General features: G+C 38.6%; 1 protein-coding gene across 9 annotated transcripts in view; it reads left to right on the forward strand.

Moving 5' to 3' along the window:
• Positions 1–14828, forward strand: part of Cadps2 (calcium dependent secretion activator 2) — a 499527-nt gene that overhangs the window by 124002 nt on the left and 360697 nt on the right. For all 9 annotated transcript variants that reach the window (XM_076913647.1, XM_076913648.1, XM_076913651.1 and 6 more), the window contains exon 2: positions 5373–5486. In XM_076913647.1, the coding sequence (XP_076769762.1) occupies positions 5373–5486 (114 nt within the window). The remainder of the gene's footprint in view (positions 1–5372; positions 5487–14828) is intronic.

Below are 14828 nucleotides of genomic sequence, written 5' to 3' on the forward strand. Positions count from 1 at the left end.
CACCCAGGAACCCCTTATCCCATCCCCCCTCCTCCTGCCTCTATGAAGGTGTTTACCCACCTACCCCCAGCCTCCCTCCCCACCCTCAGATTCCCCCCCCCTCAGTGCTCAGCCTTCAGGGTACCAATGATCTTGTCTCCCACCTATGCCCAACAGGGCCATCCTCCCCTACATATACAGCTGGAGTCATGTGTCTCTCCCTATGTGCTCCTGGGCTGGTGGTTTAGACCCTGGGGAGCTCTGGCTGGTTGGTATTCTTGCTCTCCTCACAGGGCCACCAGCCCTTATGGTTCACGGTTCCTTCAATTTACTCTCTAACTCCTCCATTGGGAACTTTGATCAGATTAATGGATAGCTGTGGGTATCTGTCTCTGGGTATGTCCGACTCTGAGAGACCTCTAAGGGGACAGCCTTATCAGGCTGCTGTCAGCTTTCCCATCCTGACATCCCTATCAGCGTCTATTTTTGGTGACTGCCTATGGAATGAATACCCAGACACAATGGTCTCCCTACAACCCCCCCTTCAGATTCTGACCCACACTTTGTCTCCATATTTGCTCCCTTGGTTATTTAGTTACTCCTTCTAAGAAAGACCTAGGCATCCTCACTTGTTCTTTCTTCTTCATGAGCTTCATGTCGTCTGGTAGTTGAATCTTTGTTGTTTCAAACTTTTGGGCTAATCTCCGCTTATCAGTGAGTAAATACCATGTGTGTTCTTTTGTGATTGGGTCACCTCACTCAGGATGATATTTTCTAGATCCATCCATTTACCTAAGAATTTCTCGAATTCATTATTTTTAATAGCTGAGTAATATTCCATTGTGTAAATGTACCACATTTTTTGTATCCATTCCTCTGTTGAAGGGCATCTGGGTTCTTTCCAGCTTCTGGCTATTATAAATAGGGCTGCTATGAACATAGTGGAGCATATGTCTTTGTTATTTGTTGAGGCATTTTCTGGGTATATACCCAGAAGTGGTATAGCTGGGTCCTCAGGTAGTGCTATGTCCAATTTTCTGAGGAACCGCCAGACTGACTTCCAAAGTGGTTGTACCAGCTTGCAACCCCACCAACAATGCAGGAGTGTTCCTCTTTCTTCACATCCTCGCCAGCATCTACTATCACCTGAGTTTTTGATCTTAGCCATTCTGACTGGTGTGAGGTGGTATCTCAGTGTTGTTTTGATTTGCATTTCCCTGATGACTAAGGATGTTGAGCATTTCTTGAGGTGCTTCTGGGCCATTCGAGTTTCCTCAGTTGAGAATTCTTTGTTTAGCTCTGTACCCCATTTTTTAATGGGGTTATTTTGTTGTTTGGCGTCTAATTTCTTGAGTTCTTTGTAAATATTAGATATTAGCCCCCTATCAGATGTAGGATTGGTAATGATCTTTTCCCAATCTGTTGGTTGCCGTTTTGTCTTGTTGACAGTGTCCTTTGCCTTACAGAAGCTTTGCAATTTGATGAGGTCCCATTTGTCGATTCTTGATCTTAGAGCATAAGCCATTGGTGTTCTGTTCAGGAACTTTTCCCCTGTGCCTAGGTATTCGAGGGTCTTCCCCAACTTCTCTTCTAATATTTTCAGTGTACCTGGCTTTATGTGAAGGTCCTTTATCCACTTGGAGTTGAGCTTTGTGCAAGGAGATAAGAATGGATTAATTTGCATTCTTCTACATGTTGACCTCCAGTTGAGCCAGCACCACTTGTTGAAAATGCTGTCCTTTTTCCACTGGATGAATTTAGCTCCCTTGTCAAATATCAAGTGACCATAGGTATGCGGGTTCATTTCTGGGTCTTCAATTCTGTTCCATTGATCGTCCTTTCTGTCTCTGTACCAATACCAAGCCGTTTTTATCACTACTGCTCTGTAGTACAGTTTGAGGTCCGGAATGGTGATTCCCCCAGAGGTTCTTTTATTGTTGAGAATAGTTCTCGCTATCCTAGGTTTTTTGTTATTCCAAATGAATTTGTAAATTGCTCTTTCTATCTCTATGAAGAATTGATTTGGAATTTTGATGGGTATTGCATTGAATCTGTAGATTGCTTTTGGCAGGATAGCCATTTTTACTAAATTAATCCTGCCAATCCAGGAGCATGGGAGATCTTTCCATCTTCTGAGATGTTCTTCAATTTCTTTCTTGAGAGACTTGAAGTTCTTGTCATACAGATCTTTCACTTGCTTTGTTAGATTCACTCCAAGATAATTTATTTTATTCGTGGCTATTGTGAAGGGTGTCATTTCCCTGATTTCTTTCTCTGCCTGTTTATCCTTTGAGTAGAGGAAGGCTACTGATTTGTTTGAGTTGATTTTATATCCAGCCACATTGCTAAAGTTGTTTATCAGGTTTAGGAGTTCTCTGGTGGAAGTTTTAGGTTCACTTAAGTATACTATCATATCATCTGCAAATAGAGAAATTTTGACTTCTTCCTTTCCTATTTGTATCCCTTTGACTTCCTTTTGTTGTCTAATTGCTCTAGCTAAGACTTCCAGTACTATATTGAATAGGTAAGGTGAGAGTGGGCAGCCTTGCCTAGTCCCTGATCTTAGTGGGATTGCTTCAAGTTTCTCTCCATTTAGTTTGATGTTGGCTACTGGCTTGCTGTATATTGCTTTTGCTATGTTTAGATAACCAAGTTATTTTTCACGAAACAATGTTTTATTGAATGAGGGAGCTAGGACAAATGCTTATGAACGTTTCTTCTTGTCACTGCCATTCTTACAAACATTTCCATTTCCAGTTTCACTGGACACTGGGTCAGAAAGGTAAAGTCCTTTCTTGTGACTACCATGGCTTGGGAACTAACATGTTATTAGTTGCCTCTCACTAAGTAATTGTTGCTCCAGTTCGGTTTGGCCCTTTTTGTGAGCTATACCTGGTTTCTTGTTATCAATTTCGTAAGATTAATACGTTGATGTGGGTGTGGTGGTGTGTGCCTATAATCAAATACTGGGAAGACAAGCAGGAAAATATGGAGTTTCAGACCAGCATGAGTTATACCTAGTTTGAAGCAGACATAGGCCATGTAGCAAGTTGAGACCAGCCTGGGACACATGAGACTTTATCAAAAACCAAGCAGCAATATTAAAATCCAGTGAAGTACAGATGATTACATTGATTAGAACGCTCTGAATAGATGATTACTATGGCTTTTATTTTATTCCTTTGATCTAAGTTTTTATTTTAAATCCTCATGCTTAAAAAATAAATAACAATAATAGCAATAATAATACAGTATCTTAGTTAAGGTTTTACTGCTGTGAAGAGATATTATAACCAAGGCAACTCTTACAAAGGAAAACATTTACATGGGGCTGGCTTACAGTTTCAGAGGTTTAACCCATTATCATCATGGCAGGAAGTAAGGCAGTGTTCAGGCAGACATGGGGCTGGGAGAGTTCTAAATCTTGAGCAGAAGGCAGCCAAGAGGAGGCTTAAATTCTACACTGGGCAGAGCTTAAGCCTAGGAGACCCTAAAACCCACCCCTACAGTGACAAACACATTCCAACAAGTCCACACCTCTTAGTAGTACCATTCTCTGTGGGCCAAATATTCAAACACTTGAGTCTGTGGGGGGTCAAACTTTTCAAATCACTGCTTATAGTAATGTCTAAATTATCCTTCTGAAAGGAAAACTTAAAAGTCACCTGATTTGTTTTCAATATTCGTGCTGTATAGGGTTAAGGTATACCTTAGAAGGCCAAAGTATGGATTTTGTGTTACTTGTACACATGCATACAAAAGGTGCCTGTTTTCATTTTCTTCATGTTATGGGAACAGAGATTGTAATTTAATGATGATGTTTCTTTTGCTGTGCTTCAGCCAGGCTAGCTTCTAAAACGAAGGAGTTAACTTCAGTAAATAAATGGAACATCTTCATCTTTCAGTCCTCAGAGCAAGAACATTTTAGTTATTTTATTTTATTTTTTTTTTTTTAGCACCTGGGCACAATAGGACACGTATTTATTAGCCTCTTAGTACCATAACAGTTTCATTTCAAGCTTTCTTGTTTGTTAGACTCCTAAATAAGATAAAGGTTTTGAAAGAGCTTGTCTCTTTCATGTAGGAATGGCATTTTAATAAGCCCTTTGAACAGATTTAAACTTATTCTAAACCAGTGTTCTTTTTGAAGCCAAATCATACTGGTTTGTTTAGCTTTCTAATCCTTTCATCATTTTTGCACAGCATGGTTTCACATGCCTCACATCCCTCTATAGGTTCTACAACTTGACATAGTCCTTCAATACGTCTAACCAGGGTGGGATGGATCAGAAACATCACTCTTTTGCTGGTCATTATGTGTTCCGACATACACTATTCCCAGAACTGCCTTGTTCTAACTGCCTTGTTAGTTGAACATGAGCACAGCATTTCTGTTTGTCTAGGCCACATTTGCCAACCTTGTGTGTGTGTGTGTGTGTGTGTGTGTGTGTGTATGACACACACATGCACGAGTATGTAATGAAGCTTAGCTTCTTATCTTGAAAGGACACAGGACACTGAGAAAAATGATTTCAGGGATCTATACTTGGTTTAAATCTCTGTTCCTGCTATCATAAAATTAATTATAACTTTTTTAATAAGAAGCACCTTATCTTTATTTTGCAGCAGAGCTTAAAATTATGCAGCTGATACTGTTGTAGTTGACTAGAGTGCTTGACAGGTGAGTCATAACGTGTGCCTAAGCTAACCTCAGCAGTTAGGACATAGCCGTCAGTAGTGATGGTGGCTGTGTTCCCAGTGGTGATCAAATCAGGTTATAAATTTGTGTTCTCTCAGTGGGCTTGAGGACTTGTTCTCAGTTTACCTGTTGGATCTCTGGTCTCCTCAATTTGTCATCTGCTCATGGCTCCATTTATTTAGTTCAGGCATTTGAAGCGTGCTTGTTCATGAAATTTGAATTTTCAGAAGTCAGCACTTGTTTCTTTCAGAAGATTCTGTCAGGAGTCTCTTCTGTCTTTCAGGGCTTACAGCTTATTACCTCTTGTCCCTCAAAGGGTGTCTTCTCCTTTCTAAGACTTCTTACCCTCTTCACTTTGTTTATTCAGCACTATTTCAGACATCAGTCGCCCAGAAAATTTTTAAATTTTTCCCGTCTCTGTAAAGGGAGTGGAAGCCAACACCAGGAACTCTATGTAGGGGAGATATTTGGAGTCTAAGTCTGTATCTCTAATCTGAGAAATGCAGGACGTCACTTGGTAAAAACTGTTCATAAGTACAATTAGTAAGATATTTCACTTTTACTACAGAGTAATTTGGTGTCTAATCAAATCTATATACAGTAAATGTAACTTTTTGTATGTTGTATGTATCAGGTGATTTATCCACTCATCTGTTCATTTATTCGTTCATTTGTTTCTTTGTTTTTCTTGTAGCTTAACAAACAACAGTTGCAGTTACTAAAAGAACGGTTCCAGGCCTTCCTCAATGGAGAAACTCAGATAGTAGCGGATGAAGCCTTCTGCAATGCAGTCCGGAGTTACTATGAGGTGAGTTTACAGAACTCTGTTTCAGGACCTGTGATGGTTTCTAAGACCATTTCACTGGTGTGGCAAGGAATCTTTGAGCTTTTGACTTTCTCCAAAGGATTTTCACTTCTATTTTGCAATTTAAAAAGTCTAAGTCCACAGCCTGGTTTTGAGAGATAAATAAAATTGGAAATTATTCACATTGTTTGCGCGGTACAGTGTCTAGAATCATCTTCTGGCAGTGGCTGATATAGCTGAGTCTAGCTGTCTTCTGGCTCACATTCATAAACGATGCTTTTTAATCAGGATTTCAATAGTAAACTACTATCTTATGCCAGTTTTCCTTTTAGGCTTTATAATAATTAAGGGCACTAATTAATTTCAAGAGAATGCATTCCCCTTTCTTATCGAATGAATAATACGACCAATTCCATGGTGCTCTTACTTCTGACTTTAGCTTATGAGTCAAATGGGAATTCTGTGTGTATTTCCTGTGAGTGGTTTTCACATGTTATCATTTGTTTGTTTCAGTGAGGTGCCCAGAGACGTTAAGTTGGAGACTTCACTTGTGCCCTAAGCAGCTCAGAGTCCTTTGGAGAATGGGTTCCTGTCATTGTGCAAATCCCTTAAATGTTTCCTTCTGAAGAAACATGACATATAACATATCTTGCTTCGGCTAGTGCAAAATTAAAAGTGTGGAATCATAATATTCTGAACTTCTCTGAGGCAGGGAGTATTGTACAAAACAAAATATCCAGCTGCTTAGACTTGCGATTCATAGATCATATATTACTTAATACATCAGTCTACAAGTATACAAGTATATATTGAATTAAAGGAACACTTGATAGTAATTGAAGTCTTGCTTACCAGGGTCATATAACAAAGATCTTGAGGCTATAGCAGAGCTCTTAAGAGATCAGGCTATCTTAAGAAAATAGGGTTTATATCTTACCTTAAAGCCAGAGTGTTGCATGATGAAATCTTTCCCCAAAATTTAAAAGATAGCCTACATTTACATATATGTATACAACAGCAAGTACTTAGGGAAAATCACTGTGGATTTTGAGGAAACTGCCTACCACGTGTCAATTGAAAAACAATAAATCAATGAGGCCATCTTGAATTTTGATAATTATACCCTGGCACACTAAAAGAAAGATGTAATTGAAAAACGATGGATGGATGAGGTTTATTTCAAACTATCTTTATAGCTTTTGCATAAATCTAAAATTACTCCAAAATAAGTGTCTTCTATTTCTAAACCATATCAATATTTATAGTGAACCCTACAATCATCAGGTCAGCAGATATTAATAAAAATACAAACAAATTAAGGAAGCATCATACAGCATCTGAAAACATACTATTACTATAAAATAACATTTGACCAGAGAACAGCTATGAAACAGTGGAGAAATGATAGTTATTCCAGAACATATGTTCTAGAATAAGACTATACCCATGTGCAAGGAGTTAATCTGTGCTTGGAATTTATACCTTTCACAAAGTGTGCCATAGACTTAGATGTGATGCTGTGTAACTCCTAGAAGAAACAGAATATATATATATATGATTTTTGGATTGGACCTTGACTTCATCCCTGAAAAAAAAAAAGAAAGCAATTGATGGAATTTTTGGGAAAAAAAATGTATCTTCTCTAATCTAAAAGTGTTTCTGCGAAGTTAATGAGAAATGACACAGCATAGGCTAGTGACACACTTGCAGGGCATGCATAATAAAGGATTAGTATCTAACATATGTGGAGAACTCAAGAACTTGCCAATAATGAAACAGATTAAGATGACCAAAGCTTGATACCATACGTAGGGATCAAAGAAAAATGAAGGATACAAACTATTGACAGAGAATTACAAAGTAAAATAATAATGAAATAGCACTGTTCAAATGTCATGATGCAAAATTGATATTATCCTAGGCTGGGGCGAAGGTGGAGCCGCAGGAAAATTTTTGTTTTAAACTGATAATAATGGGGTTTTTTTTTTTTTAGGATTTTTAAATTGCTTGAGAATCTTACATGTGTATATAATGTGTATTTATCAATTCTCTGCCCATTCCTTCACCTCCAATTCCTTCTTCTGTCTCCTTCAACACTTTTCCCTCCCAACTTTATGTTTTTTTTAAGTTCACTTCATCTACTTAATGAAGCCTATATGTGCAGGAATGCAGACGGTTTATCTACTGGAGTATGGCTAGCCCTTGGGGGCAGCATTCAGAAGAAAACTGTACGTTCCTTCAGTAGTAACCCATTGTCGGTAACTTTCAGCAAGAGATGGGATTTCTGAGCCCCTCCTGTGCCTATACAGGGATTTGATTAATTTTTCTTGTGCATGTAGTTACAATCATTGTGAGTTCATGTGAGAAACAGCATTATTATGTCTGGAAAATACTATTTTTTTTTTTTTGAAGACATCGACTAGCTTTGACTCTTAGAATCTTTCATCTCTGCTTCTGTGGTGATTCCTAAGCCTTGGGGTTAGGAGATGTGATTGACATACATGTCTGACTTAGAGCTAAACATTCTCTAGCCTTTTATTCTCTGAATGTTGACAAATTGTGGATCCTTATTAATCATCATCTTCTACAGAAAGAACCTCCTCTGATGAGAGGTAGGAAATACACTAGTTGTTGGGTATAAAATGAGAACTTAGGGAGTGATTTATGATTATGTCCATTTAGCATACGCTAGTGTTAAGTAAGCACAATACAAAGGAAGTCAAGTTTAGTAAAGCATATGCATCAGCTGTGCTGATGAAATTAATGACTGTAGTGAAGTGGGGACAATACTTACCCATTGTGTTCCTCCTGCAAACTGTATTTTCTTCTGAGCACAATGAATCAAATACAACTTCTCACAAAGTTTGCAAGTTTGTTTGTTGTACTTACTCTCTCCTCTTTCCAAAGACTGGGTGAGAATTACAGATTAACATTTGTTTTCTTTTTAAATTACCATAGGAATGTTGTGATTTGAATGAGAAAAGACAGCCATAGGCTCTCTTATTTGGTCCCCTCCTTGATGTTACTATTTGGAGATGTTATGGAACCTGGAAGAGATGGAGTCTTCCTACAGGAAGCATATCACTGGGGGAGGGCTTTAAACTTGAAGCTTCATCAATTTCCATTTAGCTTCCTGTGCTTTCTGCATGCGTATGGAGAAGCTTCCAATTTAGGATACCATTGGCCATGGCCTTCTCAGTATCATGGATATGAAAGTAAACTCTGTCTTCCACAAGTTACTTTTGGTCATGGTACTTAGCAACAAACAATAACTGACACATAGTATTAGCAACAAAAAGTAACCAATAATAATAGTATTAGCACAAACAGCTTCACTCCCACTGTGGTCACTAGCACCAGCTAGTCAGTTTTTATATTTATATAGGGAGGAAAATGAGAAGTTCTAACAATAAGTTAAAACACAATTTCAGTGTCTTTTCATATGAAACTTGTAAATAAATATTCCCACTTCAAAATTTTAACTCGAAATTTGAGTCATTGTTTTATGTGCAACATGGACTCCAAAATTGGAGTTCAGATTTCTGCTTAGGTGTGCCTTCAAGGACTCCTTTTAAAAGAAGTAGTACATTTTTGCTAGATAATAGTACTGGGTAGTTTTATGTCAACTAAGTTCAAGCTAGAGTTACCTGAAAAGAGGGAACCACAGTAGACATATGCCTCTAAAAGGTCCAGCTGTACACATGTCTGTACAGCTTGATGGGGGAGAGCCCAACCCATTGTAGTTGATGCCATTGCTTGGTCCCGTGTTCTATAAGAAAGTAGGCTAAGCAAGCCATGGCAAGCAAGCAAGTAAGCAGCACTCCTCCATGGCCTCTGCATCAGTCCCTGCCTCCAGGTTCCTGCTCTTTTGATTTTCTGTCCTGACCTCCTTCAGTGATATCCTACAGCTCAGGTGGGTACTCCAGTTGGTTTCCTTTGGATTCTTTTTTTCTTGTTCATGAATCATGAATGACCCGTAGAGGATATCCTCTCTTAATCCTAGCTTCCTCCTCTATTGGATTGTAGCTGTGTAGAATGCAGGTTCCACTCTGCATCCATCAGTGCAGGTGTAACTCATGTCTTTGTCATGGACTATTGTTGCCCCATCTGTAGCAGGAGAAAGATGACCTCAAAACCCTCTCCAGTAGTATAGTGCTCTGGACATTCAGTGTTGTTTCTGTTCATTTATCTGTTCTTTTGCATCAGATCTTACGTCTCTAAAATCTGAAGAACAGTATAGAACTATAGCTCAATTTTATACATCCAGAATAGACGTCCAACCCATAATACTTGCCTCCTTATTTAGACTCTTAATTCTTAGTTCAGGTAACAGAGGACTTGACTCAGCAGCTGCCTTTCTACAGAAATAATCTATGGACTAACTCTCCATTGCCACATTCAGTTTTCTCACTGCTAATGCAAGAAAACTGAGAGTTTTTATAGGCTTTTTGTTGTTGTTTTGCTTTGTTTTCTTTATGCGATTTCCATACCTTTTTCAGCGCTTTGTATAGCACATGTTTCTTATTCTTTCATATGCTAGCTAGAAGGGAAATGACTGGAAGATAACATTTAAATGTTTTAATGGAAATTCTGTCATTTTACTGAAGTAGAAAGATTTACTTTGCATATTCTAGAAAGCATTTGACCTGTCAAAATCTCATTTTGAACTTTGAAATAATGCCAGGGAAGAGGCATTCACGGAGAATTGATGATCGCTAAGTAAACCAAGATTGGCAGCCTGTGGCAGGAAGGATGGGGGAAAAAAAAAAAAAAAAGGTCAGTGCGTTCACAGGTGGAATCCAGCAGCCAGTAATGAGAAGTGAGATTTCAGGTTTGCACTGAGTCTTGCAGATCACATTGTATTTGTTATTTTTGATATTAGCTATTTGAATTCACATCATATTTTTTGCATATGCTAAGGGTGGCATTGGAAAGTAAGCATTCTAGAAGAATCTGAAACAAAATGTGCTTTTATGTCTGAGATTCACATTGCTATTTAAGGATCTAGGTGGATGTTACCTGCTAGTGGGCGGTGTAGTCACTTGCATTGTTGATGACATCCAGTTTTTAAATGTAGACCAAGTGATGTGCATATAAAAGTAATATCTGACAATAATTGAGAAAAACCAATAGTTTCACAATTGATCTGTAAGCAATTTTAGAGCAAACCGAGCTTATGAATTATCCATGTCCATGTAGCACGTTTGTGACAGACAGCAGGGCTAAGCCTCTGTCTAATTCATTTCTTTCTGCATTTTTATAACAGGGGAGTGGGCTGTTCAACCTTCCATTTAGTCCCCAGAATAGACACTAAATGCAAATAGCAGTAAAGAGCAGAGGTACGTGCAGATAGCTTCAGAGTATCATTCCCTAATTCCCACACTCGGCACCAGCTTAGGGTGAGCACGTGGGCACATTTGAAATGCTTAGTGTTGCCTGATGTCATATTATTTTCATAGTTTAGCATTGCATCAACATGAAGATTTTTGTGCTCCTGTGTATCTGTGATTCTTTCAAGAGTTTATAGCCACTGGATTCTTAGACCTTCTTGGTCACTAACTCAGTTCAGTACTAGCAAAGCCCTAGAAACTGCATGTCATCTTTCAGAGGATCTCTGAGCTTCGACACGACTGTAGGTCCCTGGAGAGAGCCCCATTTGGTCCCAGGTTTCATTGGATGGTAATATTCCTTCAGTCTTTGTGTAACTTTCTATTTTCTCTTCAGAAGTTTGTCTTTTTTAACATCTAAGTTTAACTCTCTTCCACATTCTTCTACCAACGTTGTCTTAGGTGAGTAGTTTCTGCCTCCCTACTTTCTGCATAAATTTAGAGTTAATATCTCCAAGTTTTGAGTCACAAGAGCAAACGATCCCATTTCCCTGTTCCCAAAAGTGTCGTGGAGTTTTATAGTGGCTCAGATGTTACTCCTGGGTCTGCGCAATGATCCCCACTGCTTGTCTTCTGTAGCATTTGTTCAGTAGTGCATTAAATCATTGAGCTTTTGTTTGAAAAGATTTTGTTCTTCAGCTTTATGGGTGAGATCTTGGTTTTTGTTTGTTTAGTTTTTCGATGAGCTTGTTTAATCTTTCTTACAAGACATGTCTTCTGCTGAGATGCATCTTTGATTTAGTTTGAAGGAAATCATGTATACCCCAGTTAGCATTCATAAGCGGCAGTGGTCTCCCCTCACTATGTTAAAATCTTTTGTATCTCTTAGTTATAAAACTAAAGACAGAATGCTCGTGAGAAAGATAAAATAAAATCTCTGGCACTGTAAATAGCTTAGATAGTCATTGATCATTCATCTCTCAGTACATTATTGATTTCACTATAGAATTTAATTACTTCTGTATAGATTGACATCAAAATGTTGATCGAAAGCCCTGTCTTAATGATACCAACACACCAGTTGGTTGTCCATCATCAAATGTTAAACTATGAAAACATCCATGTTGTTAACCTTATACAGGCTAAGCAGGCTATACTTAGGAATGTGTGTGTGTGTGTGTGTGTGTTTGTGTGTATGCATGTGCGTGTGCATATATGTATATGCATACAGCAACAGTTAATAAAAAAGAGGACATGAATTTGAAAGAGCAAGGATGGGTATCTGGGAAAGTTCAGAGGGGAAAGGAGACAGAGAAATGATGCAATTATGTTGTAATCTCTAAATATAAAAGAAGAGAAAGGAATGGATATTTTTTAAATTTTATTTTTCTTTTGAAAATAGATTCTTCTCTCATACAATATATCCTAACCACAGTTTCTACTCCCTCCACCCCTCCCAGATACCCAGCATATTCCCTCCCTCCCTAGTTCCATTCCTTCTTCAGAAAAGAACAAGTCTCCAAGAGATAATAGCCAAACAAGACAAAACAAGATGCAGTAAGACAAGGCAAAAGCCCTCATATTGAAGCTGAACAAGCCAACCCAATAGGAAAGAAAGAGTCAGGCAAAATAGTCAGAGATACTCCCACACTCATAGCTAGGAGTCTCACAAGAACAAAAAGCTAACAGCCATGAGATATACACAGAGGATCTGGTGCATACACATGCAGATCCTTTACTTGCTGCTGCAGTCTCTGTGAGCCCATGTGTGCCCTGGATCATTGATACAGCGAGCCAAGTTCTGGGGACCTCCATGTCCTCTGACTCCTATAGGCTTTCCTCCTACTATTCTGTGGATTCCCCATCAACTAGAGGAGGGACCTAATGTAGAACTCCAATTTAGACTCTTTTTGCATAATTTCTGGCTCTGGGTCTCTTCACCTGTCCCTGTCTGATGCTGGAGGAAGCCTCTCTGATGGTGACTGGAAAAGACCAGTCTTAGTGTAGCAGAATACCATTAGGAATCATTTCATTGAATTCATGTATGTATGTATGTATGTATGTATGTATGTATGTATGTATGTATGTATTAGAACTGTTTAGTTCAGCCCTAGGTCTCTCAGCTCACCAGTCTCTGGTTTCTGGCCCTCCAAACAGTCTTCTCTATCCTCTTGTGGCATGGGCTTGGAATGAAACCAAACATTGGTTAGCTACTCTCATAAGTTCTATGCTACTAGTACCCAAACACAACTTAGGGACAGGACAGATTGTAAGTGGGGTGGGGGTGGGGGGTTGTTGCTGGAGTGCCGTTCAGGTTTCTCCTTCCATAGCCTGCACAGTACTTCCAGCACCAAAGAGACTAGAATGTAGGTGTGAAGGCTTTACATCCATGCCAGCTTGACCTCTCTCTGTGTTCAGTAAGCAGTGTGGGTATTGTCCTTGGTAATGGGGCCCCACTGACAGTTTTCAGAGAGTGACCTTCTATTCTAACATAAGCCTGGCTTGTTTAGAAATCTTCATAGGACTTCCTCAGCTAGCAACTCAAAAGAAACGCCACTCAGTCAATCACACCACTGGAAGCCATGCCTGGCTATAAAAGATGGCTAATTCAGACTCCATATCCCTCATGACTAGGAGTCTTCACTAGGGTCACCCTCATAGACTCCAGGAAGTTTCCACTGCACTAGATCCCAACCCTCACAATGCTCCCCAATTCCAATAGTCTCTCCCCACATTCTCATCCTCCACTCCCTCTGTGTGATCCTACTCATTTGTGTCCTCACTTGCCCTCAGTCCACCTACAAAATTTACTGTATTTTCCCTTCCCAGAGATATCTATATATCCACCAGGGCCCTCCTCTTTACCTAGCCTCTCTGGGTCTCTGGATTGTAACTTATAATTTACTTAACAGCTTCTATCCACTTATAAGTAAATACATACCATATTTTTATTTCTAGGTCTGGGTTACCTCACTCAGGATGATTTCTCTAGTTGTATCCATTTGCCTTCAAATGAGTACTTATCTAACCACTAGTAAAGTTTTGTCTCATGTCTTAGAAATATATAGGTGAATAAAGAAAGGGTGTAGTCTAATGAAACAGACAGATGTGCAGGTAATTGCTCATTAAAATCATCGTGGCCCACGTTGACAGCTTGGGGTGTGTACTGACTGGGCCCATTTCCCTTTCTAAAGTTTTCCTTTGTGCATTGCACAATTCTAGTTCAAAATAAAATATGGACATTTATACCTGCATTAAGATGTTGTTCGTATGTGTTTGCATCCATTTGTGTCACTGGTTTAACATCTCCTGCCTTGAATGCTATCAGGTATGTGTGGGTGTGTATACATATATACATACACACACACACACACACACACACACACATATATATACATATATATATATATGTATATATATATATATATATATAGAGAGAGAGAGAGAGAGAGAGAGAGAGAGAATGAATGAATGAATATTTGGGATAGCAATAGCCATAAAATTCCTCTTTCAAACAGAAATTTATAAAGCCAACAACTGTGTAGTGTTCATCTCAACAGTGTTTAAAGTATGAAATACATTAAAAATGACTGGAAAAACTAGAAAAAGAAGGAAATCCACTTAGCATTTGGTATGAGCTCTTGAATAGTAGAAAGAAATTGTAACCAGATATGTATTAATTTAATGGCAATGCTGTATTTTCACTATAGTATGCATTTGTGTTTTAATTTTTAAAATAAATCAGGTTTGATTGTTACCTTTACTCTCCTATCCAAATTTGTTTTTCTTATTTCTTCTCAAATACTTCTACTCAGTATTTTGGTATCTGTTCACTAGTAATTGAAAACAATTTACTCTTAGCTCTGCTTTCATTGTGTCCCATAAGTTCGGGTATGCTGTGTCTTCATTTTTGTTAAATTTTTAAAAAAAAGTCTTTAATTTCTTTGTTTATTTAAGCCCTGACCAAGTTATCATTGAGTAGAGAGTTGTTCAGCTTCCATGAAAATGTCGGCTTTCT

Source organism: Arvicanthis niloticus, chromosome 15 (genome assembly GCF_011762505.2).
Source record: "Arvicanthis niloticus isolate mArvNil1 chromosome 15, mArvNil1.pat.X, whole genome shotgun sequence".
Classification (NCBI taxonomy): Eukaryota; Metazoa; Chordata; class Mammalia; order Rodentia; family Muridae; genus Arvicanthis; species Arvicanthis niloticus.